General features: G+C 34.0%; 2 protein-coding genes across 4 annotated transcripts; one reads left to right on the top strand and one right to left on the bottom strand.

Moving 5' to 3' along the window:
* Positions 1–6,053: 6,053 nt before the first annotated feature.
* LOC108344016 (pentatricopeptide repeat-containing protein At1g05600) lies at positions 6,054–10,099 on the top strand. 3 transcript variants are annotated; one of them, XM_052867015.1, is made up of 3 exons: positions 6,054–6,227; positions 6,842–8,205; positions 9,637–10,099. In XM_052867015.1, exons 2-3 carry the CDS (start codon positions 6,953–6,955, stop codon positions 9,662–9,664), a joined length of 1,281 nt encoding a protein of 426 aa, XP_052722975.1. In that variant the 5' UTR covers positions 6,054–6,227; positions 6,842–6,952; the 3' UTR covers positions 9,665–10,099. The 3 variants fall into 3 exon arrangements, with proteins under 3 accessions (XP_052722975.1, XP_052722976.1, XP_052722974.1); XM_052867016.1 differs by having other exon boundaries at positions 9,275–10,099; XM_052867014.1 differs by lacking the exon at positions 9,637–10,099 and having other exon boundaries at positions 6,055–6,227; positions 6,842–8,533.
* Positions 10,100–13,829: 3,730 nt separating this feature from the next.
* Positions 13,830–18,240, bottom strand: LOC108346000 (dihydropyrimidine dehydrogenase (NADP(+)), chloroplastic). Its single transcript, XM_017584901.2, has 7 exons — positions 17,701–18,240; positions 15,950–16,213; positions 15,687–15,857; positions 15,074–15,186; positions 14,798–14,984; positions 14,274–14,383; positions 13,830–14,155 (listed from the first exon to the last, which is right to left on the bottom strand). Exons 1-7 carry the CDS (start codon positions 17,974–17,976, stop codon positions 13,999–14,001), a joined length of 1,278 nt encoding a protein of 425 aa, XP_017440390.1. The 5' UTR covers positions 17,977–18,240; the 3' UTR covers positions 13,830–13,998.
* Positions 18,241–21,096: the final 2,856 nt, after the last annotated feature.

Raw genomic sequence — 21,096 nt, 5'->3', positions numbered from 1 at the left:
ATATGAATCTAGTTTAGAGATATCAAGGTTCGTCTATACCCGATGAGACATTTACTTTAGTAAAGAATTTTTATTAAAAAAAATTGCAACAATTCAGATCATAACATTAGTATACACGACCATAATGTTGTTTTAACGAGTATCTTAACCAAAGTGTAAATCAATTAAACAACAGTTATTCATTGTTAGAAATTACCATGAAAAATATTGCTGAGTTTTTTTTATCCTTTTTTTTATTATTTTAGTTTATTAATTTATAACTAGGGCTATAAAGAAAACTAATTAATTTACTAATGATATGTCTGGTGATAATTATTATTATTATTTTTTGAAAAATAACAACTTCTTTAAAAATAAAAACAGTTTTTACAAGAACCAAGAGATTATTTCTTCAAATCAGTTATAATTACACCTATACTAAATTATAACCTTGGTAATATTGTCATTTGTTTATCTAGTTCCCAATTATTATAACTCCAAAAGTGTTAATTAGCACTATTTCAAATATTAGTAGTTTTATTATTTAATTAGAAATATTATTGTAATTATTAAAGAATTTAAGATTAAATTAACTAATATTGGAACTATATGTATGTGGGAAATGTACTACATAAAACTTATAATAAAAAAAGGTTTAACGAGATCTATGTTATTGAGACAGAATCGTCTCAAATAGATTTTTGTATTTTTTTTTTATTTTAATTACGTTATTTTTTTTAAAATTGAGTCAATTTTAACCTTATATTAAATTCAACGAACTTTGTATCTAAGATTACTTACTGTGTAATTTTTAATGACAGTTACCTGTAATTTAATTATTTTAAATTTTAAAAAACTATCATCAACCACAGTCGTGCCCTGGTTGCATTTCACTAGTTGTGCTCTTCCATTCATCGTCATTATGAAATTAAGATTTGATCGCAAGAAAGAGAAAGACATAAAGAACTGGTGGAAGAACATAAGTTCGTTCTCCTGGGAACCCTAATTTTTCTTCCGACTTCTTGTACTTTAGGGGTTCTGTAATTTCTGGGGTTTTGTGAAGCAGGGATAGGAAAGTCTCGATCTTTGATCGGTTTTCGTCGATGGAGGGAGAGGCTTGTTCCAAGAGAGAGAATACTTGGAAATAATGCACATTGTATGGGAGCCTTTGAGATTTCCGAGCCAGAAAGACTCCAAGACCTGGAGAAGAACTCCATGGGTTCACGTGGTGTCGATTTTTTTATCTCTTTATTTATAATGATTATTTTAATAATATGAGCAAATAATGATATAGCAATTAATCCAGTGTAAGATAACGGTGATCCAGTGTAAGATAAGGGTGATGCAACTATATAGTTATATAGTTTTAGGGTGATTTTGTTGTGTGTAATATTCTTCTTTTTGGAAAACTTTGATTTCATTAGTTTAGTTATATGACTATTTATATGTAGTACATACTTGTATAACCGTAATATAATATTTGTATCCTAATTTTTTTCTTAATAATTATCATATCTATGATGTTTTGTTTAGTAATTTTACACTGTTAAATGGAAGGTTAGATTACACAATGTAAAAAATAAAAATTAAAGACTATAAACTAATATGTAACGTATTTTTAATATCGTTGACACGTTACCAAGAGAAAGAACCTAATTAAATCAATTTTAAAAAAAATTAAAAATTAATTGAAAAAGAAACAGAAACCTATTTAACCAAAATTGAGACTAAATAACTGATTAAACTTAAAGAAAAATACTAATTAGAATTATCATGTACGTGATCTAGACCAATCCATATTGTGCCTCTGTTGACAATGCAAAAATTCAAAAGCGATTAAAGTAAAAAAAAATGGACTAAAATATTGAGAATAAATTATTTAATGTCTCATGTGTTAATCATAGAAATATTACCTACTCAACATAATTTAATTTAGGTTTAATGTTATCAGAAGTTCTTCTTTTTGTCCAAAATCTTAAATAGATATTTTTTCTTTTCAGCGTATTAATTGGGTCCTTTTTATTGTTAATTTGATTCAATTAGAGGTCTGCCGTCAAATTCAGCAAACGGCCGTTTAATAATGGGTAACGTGACATGCTCACTTAAATGTGTAATGACATGTGGCATTAAAATCGATTTTTGTTTTAAAAAAAAATTAAGGAGAGAGGTGATATCAGATGGAGTGAAGGGCAAAGGTGGAAAAATTAAAAAATTTTAGTGAGCATCGCGCTAAGCTACGTCTCCACGTCGTTGACGCTCGTCGAAGAAACAACCCTTTCGGTGACGGTTCCGAGCGCGGAGATGGAGTCGTTGAGGCAGTCTAGCGCGTCACCGATGACGGAACTGCAGACGTTGATCGCCTTCTGCAGATGCGCATCGTGTTCTGCATTGGCACGGAGCTTGGAAGGGAAGTTGGAGAGCTTGGAGAGCTCGTCAATGGCGACGCATAGCGAGAGCTTGAAGAGGAGCTCCGGGTCGGTTGTGTTGGATTCCGGCAACGAGGATATGGTGGAAAAATTAAAAATTTTTAGGGTTGTCACCTTTAATTGGGGGAAAATATTGGGGGAAAGGTTGTTATTAGTACGGTTCGTGTGAAGGGGAAAAATCGCGTTGTATGTTCGATTGCCCATTACATATGCGGTGGTAGAAGGAGAAAACCCTTGATTTTTTGTTCTTCTGTCATTATTATTCTTCTGCTCTTTGCTGCTTACTCACTCTTTCTTCTAATGTCTAGAGTGATTCTTTCTACCATTTTCTTTTCTTGTACGTGGATTTCTGCTAATAGGGTTAGTCGGAAAGGGAAAAGAGGAAAATTTCTTTGGATTTTGAAGTCTCTGGTTTCATGTTTATTTCTAAAGTATAGCTTGTGAGGTTTTTTCTTTTTATGAGTGGAGCAGGTGCAGGATGGGTTTCAACTTATCAAAATTCAAGAATGAGCCTTGCAAATTCAGGGGTTGGAGAAAGATAGGGAAAGTTTTGATCTTTTTGGGTGCAGATAAACAACTTTTGCTGTTACCCATTTAAGTTGAAAGTCTTAATTCACATTAATTGGTGTTTATGATTGATAAAAGCTATTAAAGTGAAAAGATTGATTTTTTGATAACGTCTTAACACTTTGGTTGTTTCTGCAGTTGTTTACTCCAAATTTTTGGCCAATGGAACACAGTTGGAAAAGAAAGTCTCCAAAAAATGAAGACTCACTTGAATGACTTTTCTCTGGATGACCTTAATGAAGATCTCTTAGAGAGGGTGCTTTCATGGCTACCAACTTCCTCCTTCTTCCGCCATACTTCTGTCTGCAAGAGATGGAAGTCAGCTGCTGCTTCTGTGAGTTTCAAGCTTGCCTGCTCACAGAAGCCCTAAAAAGTTTTAATTTTTCCACCTTTGCCCTTCACTCCATCTAGTATCACCTCTCTTCTTAATTTTTTTTAAAACAAAAATCAATTTTAATGCCACATGTCAATACACATTTAAGGGAGCATGCCACCTTACCAATTATTAAACTGCCGTTTGCTGAATTTGACGGCAGACCTCTAATTGAATCAAATTAACAATAAAAAGGACCCAATTGATACGCCGAAAAGAGAAGAGATCTATTTAAGATTTTGGACAAAAAGAAGGACTTCTGGTAACATTAAAACTTTAATTTATCACAACAAGTCCTTTTAATAAAGGTGCGTGTACTGTGAAAATGATGATATTATGGAGTAAAGAGTATAAAATTGATTTTATAAACTTAAACTATAAAATATAGACTTAATTAAATTTGAAATTCTCACAACATTGTATACTTTTAATTGGGCATGTATTAATTTTTTTTTCTATTGAAATTAATGCTATATGTAATGTTTTAATGATTATTTCTCTCTCTAAGAGTAATCAAATCAAAGAATTTTGAACCTAATCACAAATAAGTCTCTTAAAAAGATATGTGTACAAGATAGAGTTTTCTTGGAACCTTTTTTACTATTTGCTTTTATACTTTCGGCTTTGTTGACTCAAACTATTTACATTCTGAAAAAACCCTGAATGTAAATCTTATGCTTAGCTGTTGTAAATTTGTCAATAGAGGTATTAAGTCTTATCTTGACAAATTTAGCAATGATATTGGTTAATGTTTGGAGAAGTTTCATAACAAAGAATATTTAGAATTTATTTGCTTGTGAAATGATACTTGAATTGAATGTTAACATAAAAAGAATTATAGCTTATTAAATTATAGTGAAAAAAAAATTGAAATTAAAAATCTCAACTTTTTTTTTTGTTTTTAAATGGTTCAAAACAAAATTCAAAATCTTCTTCTATTTTACAATTTATTTATTATTTACACTATAAAAGAAAACCAAGCATCTACAAAAAAAATAATAGAAAAAGGAAAACATATAAGACAAACAAGAAGCCGAAAAGCAAAAATAATCAAGTTAAAACATACTCTTCTTACCTTTTTCTTTCTTTATGTTAGAAAAACAACAGAGGAGAAAACAAAACACTATTCTGGTCCTAAGAATAAAAAAAAGGATTTTTCTTTCTTTACCGATAATTTTTTTCTCTATAAGAAATTATCAACGTGCCCCTTTTATAACACAACATAATCAATTTAAAATTATACTCTAAAATATATAATTTGATATATTTCTTGTAAAATATAATATTAAAGAATTACAGTATATCGCTGGAAAAATAAAAGATTAAGATTTAAATTAATAATGATAGTTATATAATTGGTAAAAATGTCATCTTAAATCCAATATTTCTAAGCAAATTGTCTAAAAATGTTATAACAAAAGATAGCAGAATTATGGAATGCAGCATTGTCCTCATGTTAGAGAACATCATAAGGTTGAGTAAGAATAGAAACATCTTCGCACTTTTTCCCCCTAAAATGAAGAGTAATCACTATTTCAAATATTAGTAATTTTATGATTTTGGAGTTTGGAGATGACCAAACATTTAAACAAATGAACTAATTCAATTAAATTACCAAGCTGTTTGAAAGCCAGAAAGGAAAAGAAAAAACTTCTTAAATGTGTAACATTTTTTCATCACATAGACCCTATATATAAGTAGTGACAATATTCATATCCCAAAAGACCAGAAAGAGTTTAAATATTATATTTCTTCAAGTTTCGATAGTTATAATAGTTTATAAATAAGAAATAATACAATCCAAAACTTTAAAGAGAATTCAGTCAAATACTTTAGGTTAAACCAACATAGCTTTATAGATAAATAAATGACAACCATAAATTTTTTTGGTATATTTGGAGACAAGGAAAATCTTTTTCTTGATTTCATTTTAGGGGAAAAAATGCAGATGGCTAAACTCAAAGCTGTTTTAAGTAGACTAGCTTAGGCATAAGAAGTGATCATAAATTAAAATGATTTTCTTTACTAGCAAAAGCAAACTTAATTACATTAAATGAACTTTAAATTTTTATTAATTAATTTAAAATATTCTCATAATTGTTGAAAGATTTATGTTTAACTAATATAGGAACTATATGTGGGAAAATTGTACTTAGATAACACTTATAATAATAATAAAAAATACTAATTAGAATTGTTAAGGACGGATCTAGACTAATCATGTTGTATCTCTGTTAACAATGCAAATATTGGAAGGAAATTAAAGTTAGTTCTTACATGATATGGTGATATATCTCATGAATCACTTGCATGTATCCTTATATATTTAGTTGCGGACATCAACCTATTAGTCGATTGTTTCTGTTTAATAGTTTTATTTGATTGGTTTTCATTTACAGTACAATTATATATATATATATATATATATATATATATATATATATATATATATATATATATATATATATATATATATATATATATATTTATATTTATATTTATATTTATATGTAAGAAGGTTATATACAAAAGATGCAAGCTTATTAGTTGCTCTTTAGCAGTAACATTTTGGCTTATCATTTATCACCCTTATATTTGAGGGATTAAAATAGTTTTTTTTTTAAATAATTAGGATCTAATTTTTAATTTTATATAATAAAAAACCAAAAACATATTTAACTTTACTATTTATATAAATACCATTTATTTCAAGTCATAACTTGGTCTTTGGGAGCCGAATTTTGATCTGATCTCAATTTTATCAAAATACTAGCTTAAGGCAACGACCTTTCCAACGCCGTCGTCCGAAGCGTCTCCTCCTCCTTCCCTCCCTCCCAGCCAACCGCCGCTGCAAAACCCCCGTCGTTGTCGACGCCGACGAGGTTCTCCCCCTCCCTCTCTGTTTCATTTTGTTATCTGTGTGATTTGGGTTCGAATTGATTAACTGTTTCAAGAGAGAGCAGAGCACCTTTCGTTTTGTTTGTTGGGTTCCTATTTGATGGTGGTTTTGGATTTTGGTGCGTTCTGTTTGTCCCTGTAATGGAATGTGAGGTCTCGATTTCTAGGTGCGATTATGTCTAGGTCCGGCAAGAGCTGGTGTTTCTGGTTTGAATGAAGAACATTGGATTCCGATTACTGGTTGTCTGAATCATACTTAGTATGTTTTTAATTGTGGTGGAATGATGTAATATGCTTTATTGTCTTAATTTGATTTCGTTTGAGCTGTGACATTTGTCTACCATTTGCATTTGCTGAAATTTGTTAGGTCTGTTGGGTGATGTGGTTTTGTAATGTGCCTTTCATTTTAAAAAAAAAAGCCGCTCTTACCTGTACATGTATTCTGATGTTATTATTATTATTGTTGCCTTTGAACTTTATTGTTGTTTTGTCTTTGACAAGTTAATTTAATTTACAATTTTTTTTGTGATGCTGAATTTATCACCTGTAAGAAGAGTTTGCTAACTAGATGTGTGGGCACTCTTAATTTTATTTTCAGGTTATGTTTTGATATCCGAAATCTGGGCAGAGTTGATTGCCATTCAGATTGTAACATATAGACAAATAGCGAGAATAGTTTTAGACTCATTTGGGTTTGTGTCCCGATTCCATGAGCATAAGATGGCCAAGACGGTTGACACCAACCTATCTCTCTCAGATTATAAGAACCCAGAAAAACCCAATAAAGGCTCTTCACATTTTCAATGAAGCCAAATCCAGGTACCCCAATTACTGCCACAATGGTCCTGTTTATGCCACCATGATCAACATCCTTGGAACATCAGGGAGGCTGACTGAGATGAGGGATGTGATTGAGCAGATGAGAGAGGATTCATGTGAATGCAAGGATTCTGTTTTTGTGTCTGTTATTAAGACATATGCCAATGCTGGCCAGGTAGATGAAGCAATGTCTCTGTACAAAACAATTCCTCAGTTTAACTGTGTTAATTGGACAGAATCCTTCAACACCATTTTGCAGATAATGGTGAATGAGAACCGGCTTGAAATGGCCCACCATCTCTTTGTTGAGAGCTCTTGTGGTTGGGAAGTGAGGTCTCGGGTTCGAGCATTGAACTTGCTTATGTATGCTCTTTGCCAGAAGAGTCGCTCTGATTTGGCACTGCAGTTATTCCAAGAGATGGATTATCAAAGTTGCTACCCTAATAGGGACAGCTATGCAATTTTGATGAAGGGATTGTGCCAAGACAGGAGGTTACATGAGGCCACCCATTTGTTGTATTCAATGTTTTGGAGGATCTCACAGAAAGGTAATGGTGAGGATATTGTAGTCTATAGAACTCTTTTGGATGCTTTATGTGATGCTGGAAAACTTGAAGAAGCTGTGGAAATTCTAGGTAAAATTTTGAGGAAAGGACTGAAGGCTCCGAAGCGATGTTATAACCATCCTGATCTTGGCCGGTTCTTGGATGGCAAACATATAGAAAGTGCTAAACATGTGATTCATGAAGCTTTAATCAAAGGCTCAATTCCTAGTTTGGCTAGTTATAATGCCATGTCTGTTGATCTGTACACCGAAGGTAAGATAGATGAGGCTGATAAGGTCATCATGGAAATGCAAGACAGAGGCTTTAGACCAACACATTCTATCTTAGAGGCAAAAGTAGCTGCATTGTGCAAGGTTAGTAAGGTGAACGAAGCAATCAAGGTAATTGAGGAAGACATGGTGAAAGTTAATTGTCTACCAACTGCTAGAGTGTACAACATTCTCTTGAAAAGCCTATACAATGTTGGAAATTCTATGACTGTACTCGAGAGCTTGAACAAGATGTCGAACAAGGTAGGTAGTGCAGGTGACAGAGATACTTACGGCATGTTGCTGGAAATGCTTTGTGGTGAGAAAAGGTATGTGGAGGCAAGCCAACTTCTGGAGAAAATGTCAATTAAGTCATACTGGCCCAGTACCAACAGTTACAATTCTGTCATTAAGGGTCTTTGCTCCTTAGGTAGGCAATATGAAGCAGTTATGTGGTTAGAGGACATGATGAGCCAGGGAAAGCTTCCTGAAACTTCTGTCTGGAATTCATTGGCATCTTTATTTTGTAACTCAGAAAAGATTAAAGTGTCTTCTCAGACATTTAGTCGCCTGAGTGGGTTGTGAAATTGTGATTAATAGAATCATGTACCACCAATCTTTTTTTTTTAATTTAAATGCTTCTTTAATAGCTTCAAAGACACCATATTTAGTGTTGATTCAGTTGCTGACTTGACCCTTCGTAACTTGCTCAGTTACCAAGCTTGCATTAACTTTTGACCCAAAAAAACTACAAGCAGGGCATAAGATTGCTTGTGGAATCCCTGTCCTGTTTGCGTGTCCTAGGTTGGATCTTCTAAGTTGCTTTATAGTTTGGCGTTCTTCTCCTACTGATAAGTCCCATATTCTTAAATTTTTTCTTGACTAGTTGCATTGTTTTGGGTAGATTTAAGTTGTTAATTTTTAGTTTTTAGATTAGATTTAGTTTAGGAAGCATTTCAGGTTAGTTTTATAAATTTAGCTTAATTAGGCAATTGTAGTGCAATTTTAGTGTTAGTCTTAGAATTAGTTCTAGAGTAGCCTGGGATTGTGGAATTTTAGTTTAGATATTAGTTTCTTAGTTTGATTACATTTTTAGAAGATAGAATTAAATAGGAATTTAGTTAAAAGATAGTAACCTAGTTTGGTAAATGGATTTAGTAATAATTCATAACTAAGAGTAGACTAGTGTAGCTTAGACTAGATTGCTTAAATAGTCCTGTATAGATTAAAGTTACTTGTATAGTTGTGTTGGGTCATAATTCAGGTTTAGGATAGGAGAATTGTAGGTGCAGTTCTGGTTTTTAGTTCTTAGCAAGATTAACTTAGTGACTTAGCCTAGTCTAGTTTAGGTAGTTTTGAATAGCATGGTAATTCTAACTTGTGTTTTTGTAATTGTAGTGCAGCTAAATGAAATAAGGTCAAGAATGAAATGGTGATCAAAACTAGTCAGCACATACAACTCAGAATTAGCTTGGCAATTATGCAGAGTTGACCAGAGAGTTCACCCAAAGTTGACTTTTTGGAATTGATCTCCAAATGCTATGACAGCTGATGGAAGCCCAAAAGGACATTGATTCACACTTGTGCTGAGTTGTTTTGACGTATAGAAGTGAAAGAAGCTGCTCTAATTAGTCAATTCGTAGAAATGAGCAAATCTTGTGTAGTGAACCAAATAAACCATGGGTTTGAGCTTAAGTAAGATGCTGAATGAAGTCTACACGTCTTGTATAGTTAAAATTGCTAAAATTGATGTTGTGCAGGAGAAGCAAGCTGTTGAGAAGAGCTTAACCAAGGTTGAGAAAGTTGAAACTGCTGACATATTGTGGTAGAAGTTGATTGACCATTTGAAGTCTGCACATGTTGTCAAGATGCTGGAGCTGCTGAGTTATCAACTAATACAAATGTGACCTACAATAGCCAGTAGGAGTCCAAAATACACAACTGAAGATGTTAGAGAATGGAGGATCTATGAGAGAAGAAAGGAAAAACAGAGGACTTAACTGCGAGACAGTTAAGTGGGTTTGGACTTAACTGCTAGACAGTTAAGTGGTGATGCAACTATATAGTTATATAGTTTTAGGGTGATTTTGTTGTGTGTAATATTCTTCTTTTTGGAAAACTTTGATTTCATTAGTTTAGTTATATGACTATTTATATGTAGTACATACTTGTATAACCGTAATATAATATTTGTATCCTAATTTTTTCTTAATAATTATCATATCTATGATGTTTTGTTTAGTAATTTTACACTGTTAAATGGAAGGTTAGATTACACAATGTAAAAAATAAAAATTAAAGACTATAAACTAATATGTAACGTATTTTTAATATCGTTGACACGTTACCAAGAGAAAGAACCTAATTAAATCAATTTTAAAAAAAATTAAAAATTAATTGAAAAAGAAACAGAAACCTATTTAACCAAAATTGAGACTAAATAACTGATTAAACTTAAAGAAAAATACTAATTAGAATTATCATGTACGTGATCTAGACCAATCCATATTGTGCCTCTGTTGACAATGCAAAAATTCAAAAGCGATTAAAGTAAAAAAAATGGACTAAAATATTGAGAATAAATTATTTAATGTCTCATGTGTTAATCATAGAAATATTACCTACTCAACATAATTTAATTTAGGTTTAATGTTATCAGAAGTTCTTCTTTTTGTCCAAAATCTTAAATAGATATTTTTTTTCTTTTCGGCGTATTAATTGGGTCCTTTTTATTGTTAATTTGATTCAATTAGAGGTCTGTCGTCAAATTCAGCAAACGGCCGTTTAATAATGGGTAACGTGGCATGCTCACTTAAATGTGTAATGACATGTGGCATTAAAATTGATTTTTGTTTTAAAAAAAAATTAAGGAGAGAGGTGATATCAGATGGAGTGAAGGGCAAAGGTGGAAAAATTAAAAAATTTTAGTGAGCATCGCGCTAAGCTACGTCTCCACGTCGTTGACGCTCGTCGAAGAAACAACCCTTTCGGTGACGGTTCCGAGCGCGGAGATGGAGTCGTTGAGGCAGTCTAGCGCGTCACCGATGACGGAACTGCAGACGTTGATCGCCTTCTGCAGATGCGCATCGTGTTCTGCATTGGCACGGAGCTTGGAAGGGAAGTTGGAGAGCTTGGAGAGCTCGTCAATGGCGACGCGTAGCGAGAGCTTGAAGAGGAGCTCCGGGTCGGTTGTGTTGGATTCCGACAACGAGGATATGGTGGAAAAATTAAAAATTTTTAGGGTTGTCACCTTTAATTGGGGGAAAATATTGGGGGAAAGGTTGTTATTAGTACGGTTCGTGTGAAGGGGAAAAATCGCGTTGTATGTTCGATTGCCCATTGCATATGCGGTGGTAGAAGGAGAAAACCCTTGATTTTTTGTTCTTCTGTCATTATTATTCTTCTGCTCTTTGCTGCTTACTCACTCTTTCTTCTAATGTCTAGAGTGATTCTTTCTACCATTTTCTTTTCTTGTACGTGGATTTCTGCTAATAGGGTTAGTCGGAAAGGGAAAAGAGGAAAATTTCTTTGGATTTTGAAGTCTCTGGTTTCATGTTTATTTCTAAAGTATAGCTTGTGAGGTTTTTTCTTTTTATGAGTGGAGCGGGTGCGGGACGGGTTTCAACTTATCAAAATTCAAGAATGAGCCTTGCAAATTCAGGGGTTGGAGAAATTCAAGAATGATCTTTTTGGGTGCAGATAAACAACTTTTGTTGTTACCCATTTAAGTTGAAAGTCTTAATTCACATTAATTGGTGTTTATGATTGATAAAAGCTATTAAAGTGAAAATATTGATTTTTTGATAACGTCTTAACACTTTGGTTGTTTCTGCAGTTGTTTACTCCAAATTTTTGGCCAATGGAACACAGTTGGAAAAGAAAGTCTCCAAAAAATGAAGACTCACTTGAATGACTTTTCTTTGGATGACCTTAATGAAAATCTCTTAGAGAGGGTGCTTTCATGGCTACCAACTTCCTCCTTCTTCCGCCATACTTCTGTCTGCAAGAGATGGAAGTCAGCTGCTGCTTCTGTGAGTTTCAAGCTTGCCTGCTCACAGAAGCCCTAAAAAGTTTTAATTTTTCCACCTTTGCCCTTCACTCCATCTAGTATCACCTCTCTTCTTAATTTTTTTTAAAACAAAAATCAATTTTAATGCCACATGTCAATACACATTTAAGGGAGCATGCCACCTTACCAATTATTAAACTGCCGTTTGCTGAATTTGACGGCAGACCTCTAATTGAATCAAATTAACAATAAAAAGGACCCAATTGATACGCCGAAAAGAGAAGAGATCTATTTAAGATTTTGGACAAAAAGAAGGACTTCTGGTAACATTAAAACTTTAATTTATCACAACAAGTCCTTTTAATAAATGTGGGTGTACTGTGAAAATGATGATATTATGGAGTAAAGAGTATAAAATTGATTTTATAAACTTAAACTATAAAATATAGACTTAATTAAATTTGAAATTCTCACAACATTGTATACTTTTAATTGGGCATGTATTAATTTTTTTTTCTATTGAAATTAATGCTATATGTAATGTTTTAATGATTATTTCTCTCTCTAAGAGTAATCAAATCAAAGAATTTTGAACCTAATCACAAATAAGTCTCTTAAAAAGATATGTGTACAAGATAGAGTTTTCTTGGAACCTTTTTTACTATTTGCTTTTATACTTTCGGCTTTGTTGACTCAAACTATTTACATTCTGAAAAAACCCTGAATGTAAATCTTATGCTTAGCTGTTGTAAATTTGTCAATAGAGGTATTAAGTCTTATCTTGACAAATTTAGCAATGATATTGGTTAATGTTTGGAGAAGTTTCATAACAAAGAATATTTAGAATTTATTTGCTTGTGAAATGATACTTGAATTGAATGTTAACATAAAAAGAATTATAGCTTATTAAATTATAGTGAAAAAAAAATTGAAATTAAAAATCTCAACTTTTTTTTTGTTTTTAAATGGTTCAAAACAAAATTCAAAATCTTCTTCTATTTTACAATTTATTTATTATTTACACTATAAAAGAAAACCAAGCATCTACAAAAAAAATAATAGAAAAAGGAAAACATATAAGACAAACAAGAAGCCGAAAAGCAAAAATAATCAAGTTAAAACATACTCTTCTTACCTTTTTCTTTCTTTATGTTAGAAAAACAACAGAGGAGAAAACAAAACACTATTCTGGTCCTAAGAATAAAAAAAAGGATTTTTCTTTCTTTACCGATAATTTTTTTCTCTATAAGAAATTATCAACGTGCCCCTTTTATAACACAACATAATCAATTTAAAATTATACTCTAAAATATATAATTTGATATATTTCTTGTAAAATATAATATTAAAGAATTATAGTATATCGCTGGAAAAATAAAAGATTAAGATTTAAATTAATAATGATAGTTATATAATTGGTAAAAATGTCATCTTAAATCCAATATTTCTAAGCAAATTGTCTAAAAATGTTATAACAAAAGATAGCAGAATTATGGAATGCAGCATTGTCCTCATGTTAGAGAACATCATAAGGTTGAGTAAGAATAGAAACATCTTCGCACTTTTTCCCCCTAAAATGAAGAGTAATCATTATTTGAATTGACTGGTCAATTGCTACACCATTGTTCCCTGTGCAGACTATGAAAAATTGAAATTTATTTTTTAAAATTGAAAAGAAAAACTTGAACAGGCCTAAGGATACATAAATGCTTAGAACTGAACTGTTTGAGCTCAAAGTTTGAAGAATATTGTTCTCATTTATATAAAATATATATCTGAAGAATTTAGCCAGATTATATTTTCTCATGTCACAGTCAATATTAAAAGTGGACAGCTATTTTTTAGCACTTCATTCTATTAGAGTATACCAAAGTAACATAAAGATAATGTATGTTGGCAAGAGAATGCTGACCCAAGTAAAGGTTTATGATAATCTTCCCAGAATTTTGTTAAAAATACTTCCTTTATTTTCTGACATAATACATTCTAATGTTCTTGGAAAGATAAATATCCATGATTAATAACAAAGGATAATGTGCTTCACCTCCTCATTTGCATGATAATGAAAAATTGTAAAAGAAAGGTTGCATGATGCTTGATTTGGCTGAAGATTTCAGTTAGATACCATACTTTCACTTTCGTTCACAAAACCATCTCCAGTCCAGTCTTTGTCAGATTGCAAGCCTTTCTTTATGGCTTTCCTCTTCTGAATTGCTTCTTGCTGCCTTCTCACCAACTCAGTGTGAGTAGTAAAGTACTCAAGAGAAACCCTGTGATTTTAAATAAAATTAGAATATGCATTTTTCATGGTAAAAAGTCAAACATGCATTTTTTTTTCTGTTTTTTAGGATATTGGAAGAGGGAAACCATATCAGATCAAAACTGTACCCTCTGAAGTTTTCTATTGTTGTGAAATTGTGCTTTTTCATGAAGTCTTTAAGCTCAAGACATAGTTTCTTCACAAGACCATAGCCATGCATCATAACCCCAGTGCACACCTACAATTAAATGAAGAGAATACATGGTAATCTATAATTGGATGATAATGTAAACAACTTTTACATTGTTAATGTATTTAAATTAATCCACATAAAAGAAAACATCTATATAGTGTGCTTGGATTTGTCTTTTTCCTGGTATATTGAGATCAAAGTATGGAATGATTCTCCTGAAGGAAATCATGGGTTTTTTTCATGATAGATATTTGTTTTTGCCTACATGTGCGATGTAATTTTATCATGTGTTTGCGTGGTCCTCTCATGTTATTTTTTCCTTTTTTTTTCATAAAATCTTAATGTAATGACAACGATGTTTAACATGAACTTATTTGGAACTCGTGTTTTCCACTAAACAAGGAGAAACCTATTGTGAGTGTTTGCCACTAGACCTAAAACAGTGTTTGTTGATTGTACCTGAACAGTGTTTGCCCCAAGAAGAATAAATTCAGCTGCATCTCCGCCTGTCTCAACACCACCAATGGCAGAAAGTGAATAGTTCTCACTGTCAAACTCTGACTTCATCATCTTTGCAATTGTCATCACCTTCCCAAGTGCTATGGGATGGACTGCCTTTGCAGAATACCCCCCAGGAGTTGAGTACCTAACAGCGAAATTTAGACAGATTAGGTCCATGAGATGGTTGAAAAACCAAGGCAAAACTATGAATTTGTGGTAAGTGAGATTGCAAACCCCTCAACACAAGGCTCTGGACGTAATGTATTGAGATTGATTCCCATGACACTCATGATTGTATTTATGGCAGATACTCCCTCACATCCTGAACTTAGAGAAACCCTTGCTGGCTATAAGAAAAATCAACCCCAAAATTATTAGCATGGTAGTCATGGCTATAATGTGCATAGTGCATGGTGCAATGGATCTATTATTCCAATATGATACACGGATAAGACTAGTATCCGATACATCCATACACTTATTGTGAAAATAATAAGATACGACACATGATATATGCATATTGAAAAATATACAAAATTCTTAAAAACTTATAAATATATGATTGTTATTGGGAATACAAACTAAAATGAAATGTAATAAATGTTAACAAAAAAAATTATAAATTATCGTCATCATAAAGTATTACTGCTCTATAGATTAGAGATACTTCATTGATAAGTATCAGTAAAGTATCATGAAGTATTAGAACATCAAGAAAAACAAACAATACAAAATTTCAATGGTAATTCACAAATTTGATAGGTATTCAGGTTTTCACTTAAACATGAGAATATAGTATTATAGTTAAGAGTATACATATAACAAAAGGACAAGATCCAAAGCCAACCTGTGAAATATCAGTTATATTGGGAGTCATCTTAGCCCAAACAGGAATTGTGGCTTTAGCATTTATCCATCCACAAACCTCTTCCAGAAGAGCACAATCTTGGCCAACAGCAGCACCCATTTTGCGTTCTGGCATACCGTGAGGACATGAGAAATTTATTTCGATTGCATCCTATAGCAGCAATATCAGAGAGGTCAGCCACCAGACATTTCAAGTTGGAAAAACATCAAGTGTCACAAACTCAGTCATGAAACACATCTTACAACTCCAGTTTGCTCGACTCGATCGATAAGCTCCTCCCAAGCAGCCTTATTGTACTCCTCCATGATTGAAGCAATCAGAATTCTGTCTGGATACTCTTCTTTCAATTGCTTGAATTCTTTCAACATGGTTTCAAGTGGCCTATCACTGATAAGTTCTATGTTCTCCCACCCAATAATTTCTCCTTTTGCAGAGCCATTTGCACCTGCCCGTAAACGGGCATATCTAGGAGTTACATTTATAACTTTTGCTGCATCAAGTGAGACCTAGCAAGAAGAAAAGAATATCAAATCTTTCAAAATAGTGTAGAAAGGGAACATTACATAATTGTGTTCATATTTGACAGAGGTACGGAGTTTTGTTACAGAGTGGGCTTATAAAGAAAATGTATATGCAAAATTTAACACACAAAAAAGAAAATAAACATAAAAACAAGTCATTGGATTCATTGAGAAAGTAAGAACCAGCCACTTCACATTTTTTACAGAAAGGGCAGTTCTACCTTCTGCATATCTGTTGATTCTAACAATCACGTAAGAAAATATAGCATTAAAATATTTGGCATCAAGCACATCTCAAAAAGTAATATGTAAGCATGCCATGTCCAGATATGGCTGATGATCCTTTCTGATTCTGTGAAATACAGTACCACAGGAGCTTTATCAATTCATGACAGTAAATCACCATCAATTTACAATCATCTGATAATGGTAATTCTGTTGGTCATGAATTCAATTTCCTAATTCTTTTAGATAAATTTTATGGTTCAACGGAAAAGGAACACTTCAAGAGGAATTGGTTAAATTTGATAGACAGAAAGCAATTTCACAGGAAACTTACACTCTATGGCAACAAATTAGAAAGCTATCAAAAACAAAATGTTGTATCATGGAATGTATTCACATTGTGAGTTATGATGATAAACTCATTGCATTAATTCATTATATTTTACAGATTATTAAAGTTTACTTTCCCATAAAACAATTAAAACAGATCTAAAAGAAATGTAAAAAAATCGAGAAAGTAGAAACTTGACTGCTTTATGATTAGATCAATTCTATCCAATGGAAGCCAAAGGATTAACCAAAAAGAAAACATTTTGAAGTTTAATACTTCTGATGTTTTGAAAGCCTATTAATGAGTTGTTCATACAGCAACTCACCTGTAGACAGTCTTGAAGTACAAAATGTTCATACTTTCAACAGCCAAAATAGTAAGCTATGAAGACGGATTGTGCGGTACTTGTCAATATTCCTTCCATACAATATGCCAAACAAATAAAAGTTTATTTTAGCACCATACGCACTTCCCACGCTAGCATCTCTATCACTATAGTCACTAAAATTATGTTATCTACAGCTACACTACACCCTTGAGAAAGAAAGAAACCAAAAGCATAACTATAAAATACACCTAAATACAGAATCAACAACAATTGAAGATTCAAGAGAAAAATCGATGATCTACCAGGAACATCAACAAGTTTCACCTATAACAAATCATGAAGATTATAATAACTTGATAACAGGACAACCAACGGAAGCTAATAACTAATAACTAAACGTGATGGCATAATCCAATTTTTGCAGAACATAAGATCAAAAGATTGGTCTTTCAGACAGCAAAACACAAACTCTCCGATTTCAAGCCTTAATTCAAAAATTACAATTTACAAACCAAGAAACCAAACAACACTTTAAACACACAAACTAATCTAATGCAGAAAAGGAGGCCGTAAGTAAAAAAGGCTTACAGTTTTGGCAATCACAGCACCCCAACCTTCATCAAAGGCCCTCTTCATGACAGTGTAATTGGTTCCTGGAGGACCTGACCCAATAACAAAGGGGTTGGGCATGTGCAACCCATTGACAGTGACGCTAAGATCAGGCTCTGTAGCCTGAGTCTCTGAAGCAAACACCTTAAATCCAACTCTGCTGCTGGGACCAACCTGAACCTTCCCAGCCCGATTCAAGCCAAACCCAGATGCCCAATTCCCAGCTCTGATCTGGGTCATGCTCAAAGATGCCATCTGTAAAGTAAAAATCACAACTTTCTACAGCAGCTCGGGGAAGGAGAAGGTGATGAATAGGAAGAATAAAGGGAGAATCTGAAATTCTGAATCTGATATGATATTCTATGAGCTGGAGACAACAAAAGAGAACGTGCAATTATGAATCTCTTGTTTCGTTTCTAGCATTTGGTTTATTGTATCGGATAAGTTTGGGAGAAACCATATTCAATTCCTTCATAGAATTGGACTAACATGTGAGAATGACTGTGAAAGAATATTATAAGGATTTTGGGGGAAAATTTTGTTAGCAAAATATTATATATTGCATAAAACTAATAACACTGTAGTTTGGATTCATTGATTTTGTGGGGAAGGAACATGGATGGATATTCTTTCTGCATGGGAAAAAGTTACACACTCACCAAAAGCAATAAAGTTACTATTTTTTTCTATTCTAGTTTATTTTATTTTATTTTTCTCCTGTTATTTTTATTTTTATTTTTATTTTTTTACCTACGCTATTTTTTTATTCCTTTCATCTGTCTCACGTGACAAGAGAAATGTAACAAAATATTGATATTGATTTGTTTGTTTATTTATTTTTTGTCAACATTTGATGACAACACACCCAAAACTCAAACTACAAGCAATGTTTGATCAATACATTGGGCTCACACCGTATATCACCACAATGTGGGCTCTTAATTAGTCCAACAGAAAGGGGCCATTTCGTTCCTGTACCTCCATAACTTTCTTTCTGCACCCAATATAAAAAAAAATCCATTTTTCTTTCTTCAATTTGTGCAATTCATAATTCAATAACTTACTATGCAATGTAAGAAAAAAATGAATTTCATGATTAGAAGTCATTTTTTATTCCTGAAAAGATATTTTTAAAATTATATAATTTGTAAGTTAAAAATAAATTTCAGATTGTATAATCTAAAAACCGCTTTTTTCTTAAAAAAATAACTATACAATCTATAAGTCAAAACTTACTTTTGAATTACACAATCTGAAATTCATTTTTGACTCCCAGACTAGACAAAAAAGAAGAATTCATTTTTTGTTTCTAGGACTGTATGATTTGAAAATAATTTTTTATTTTCAGATTACACAATTCAAAAAAGGAAAACAAAATTGTTTCGGTATACATTTTCCTGTGTGTCTCTGTTGCTCCTGGATGTCTGGGATGCTTGCATTTCTTCAACTGTTGTCCTTCGTATTCACCAAAGGAGGGGGAGGTACCTGCAAAGATACTCCGACGTTCAAGTCAGATATGAGTTATGGAGCTGAAACTCAGAAGAGAGTAATTGGATACTGCTCTGAAATATTATTCAGGATCTCTAGAGCCTAAAGAGAACGTACCTGGACTTGGGTCCTGTCACTGTATTTATAAAGAATAAAAATAACCACCTTACCTAAAAGTGTGGTTAGTGGCTTTGACTGATATTTTAACTGTCTAAAATATCTAAGATATTTATGTTATTACATAAATATCCTTACTACATAACATGCCCCCCAAGTCCGAGTTAACCGTTGACGTGGTAGCTATAGGACTTATGAGTTTGAGGGAGGCTGTCTTTGCTGTAATTAGAGAGCGTGTTCCTGGTCATTGCTCATGTGTGGATTGATCGTGACCGAGTGGTTGAATTTGATGGACCAAAAGGAGGCGAAGCCAAACGGCAAAAAGCTGGAGCAAGTGAGGCCGAACGTGAGGATACGTAGGACCGAGCGGTGGAGGCCGAGTGGCATGCGAGGCCGATCATGAGGACGCTCTTTGACAATTGAATGTTGAGCGTTGAGGCCGAACGACTGACTGATTGGACGCTCGCTGACAATTGAATGTCGAGCGTTGAAGCCGAACGACTGACTGAGTGGACGTTCGTTGATAATCGAATGTCGAGCGTTGAGGCCGAACGACTGACCGAGTGGACGCTCGTTGATAATTGTTTGTTGAGCGTTGAGGCCGAACGCTGACTGAGTGGGCGCTCGTTAACCATTGAATGTCGAGCGTTGAGTGTGTCCCTTTGTTCGATGCACCTGGGTGTTCTAGGGCGAACATCGGCCAGCGGGAGTGTATCCCTTTATGCACGTGTTGCTCGATGCAGCTGGGTGTTCTAGGGCGAACATCGGCCAGCGGGAGTGTATCCCTTTATGCACGTGTTGCTCGATGCAGCTGGGTGTTCTAGGGCGAACATCGGCCAGCGGGAGTGTATCCCTTTATGCACGTGGGTGTTCTTGGGCGAACATCTGCTGGGTTTAGAAGTGCTTCAGGATGATCGGCTTTCAAGTGTCCGCTTTTATGTACAAGATATGTTTATCTGCACTGTAAGAAATAATATTAAGCATGTAGGCATATGGATTTTGATCAAGTTGCAAACCTGGTGGCCGAACGTTAATAGGACGTGCCGTAGATAGTCGAGCTGTAGATGTCGAGAGGCCGAGTGTGAGGCCAAGTGTTTGGACGCTCGTTCACAATGATGAGCGAATGGCTGAATGGTTGAGGCCATGGATGGCCGAACGTCATTGAGGACCAATGTGCGAACATCAGTTGTAGTAGAATGAGCGAACGCTGGCGGATTCGAGTGGACGAACGATATTGAGCGGGTGGCCGACACTCCATTATCCGACGAACGTTATTGAGCGAACGTTGTGCAATCGAGTGGACGAACGCTTGGGATCCGAACGTTGTCGAGCGTTAAAGTCTGAGTGCGAGGACGAACGCTCGTCACATGGCTTGTCGAACGTTCGGATCCAAATGGTGAGGGCGAACGGCAAACAACAAGGACGCTCGTACGCAGGCTTTGGCGGGCGCTTCTTGAACGCTCGTTTGTAATGGACTGTTGAACGTTGAGGCCGAATGCGGGAGCGCTCGTATTGACGAATGGTCGAGTGGTAGTGGCCGAACGTTGATAATAAGCAAAGTGATGAACCCTCTAGGCCGCACTTTGATGATCACGCGAAGGGACGAACGCTCTATGCAAAGCTTATGCCGAACGCTTGGAACCGAACGTCAATGATGAGAGAAGTTCCGAACGCTCTAGGCCGAACGTCAACGAGAGAGCATTGTTGGCCGAACGCTATTGAAACGAATGGCCGAATGGTTGAGGCCATGGATGGCCGAACGTTGGTGAC

This window comes from Vigna angularis, chromosome 8 (assembly GCF_016808095.1).
Source record: "Vigna angularis cultivar LongXiaoDou No.4 chromosome 8, ASM1680809v1, whole genome shotgun sequence".
Taxonomy (NCBI): domain Eukaryota; kingdom Viridiplantae; phylum Streptophyta; class Magnoliopsida; order Fabales; family Fabaceae; genus Vigna; species Vigna angularis.
Note: the sequence above shows the minus strand (reverse complement) of the source record. Positions and strands in the feature narration are given on the sequence as shown.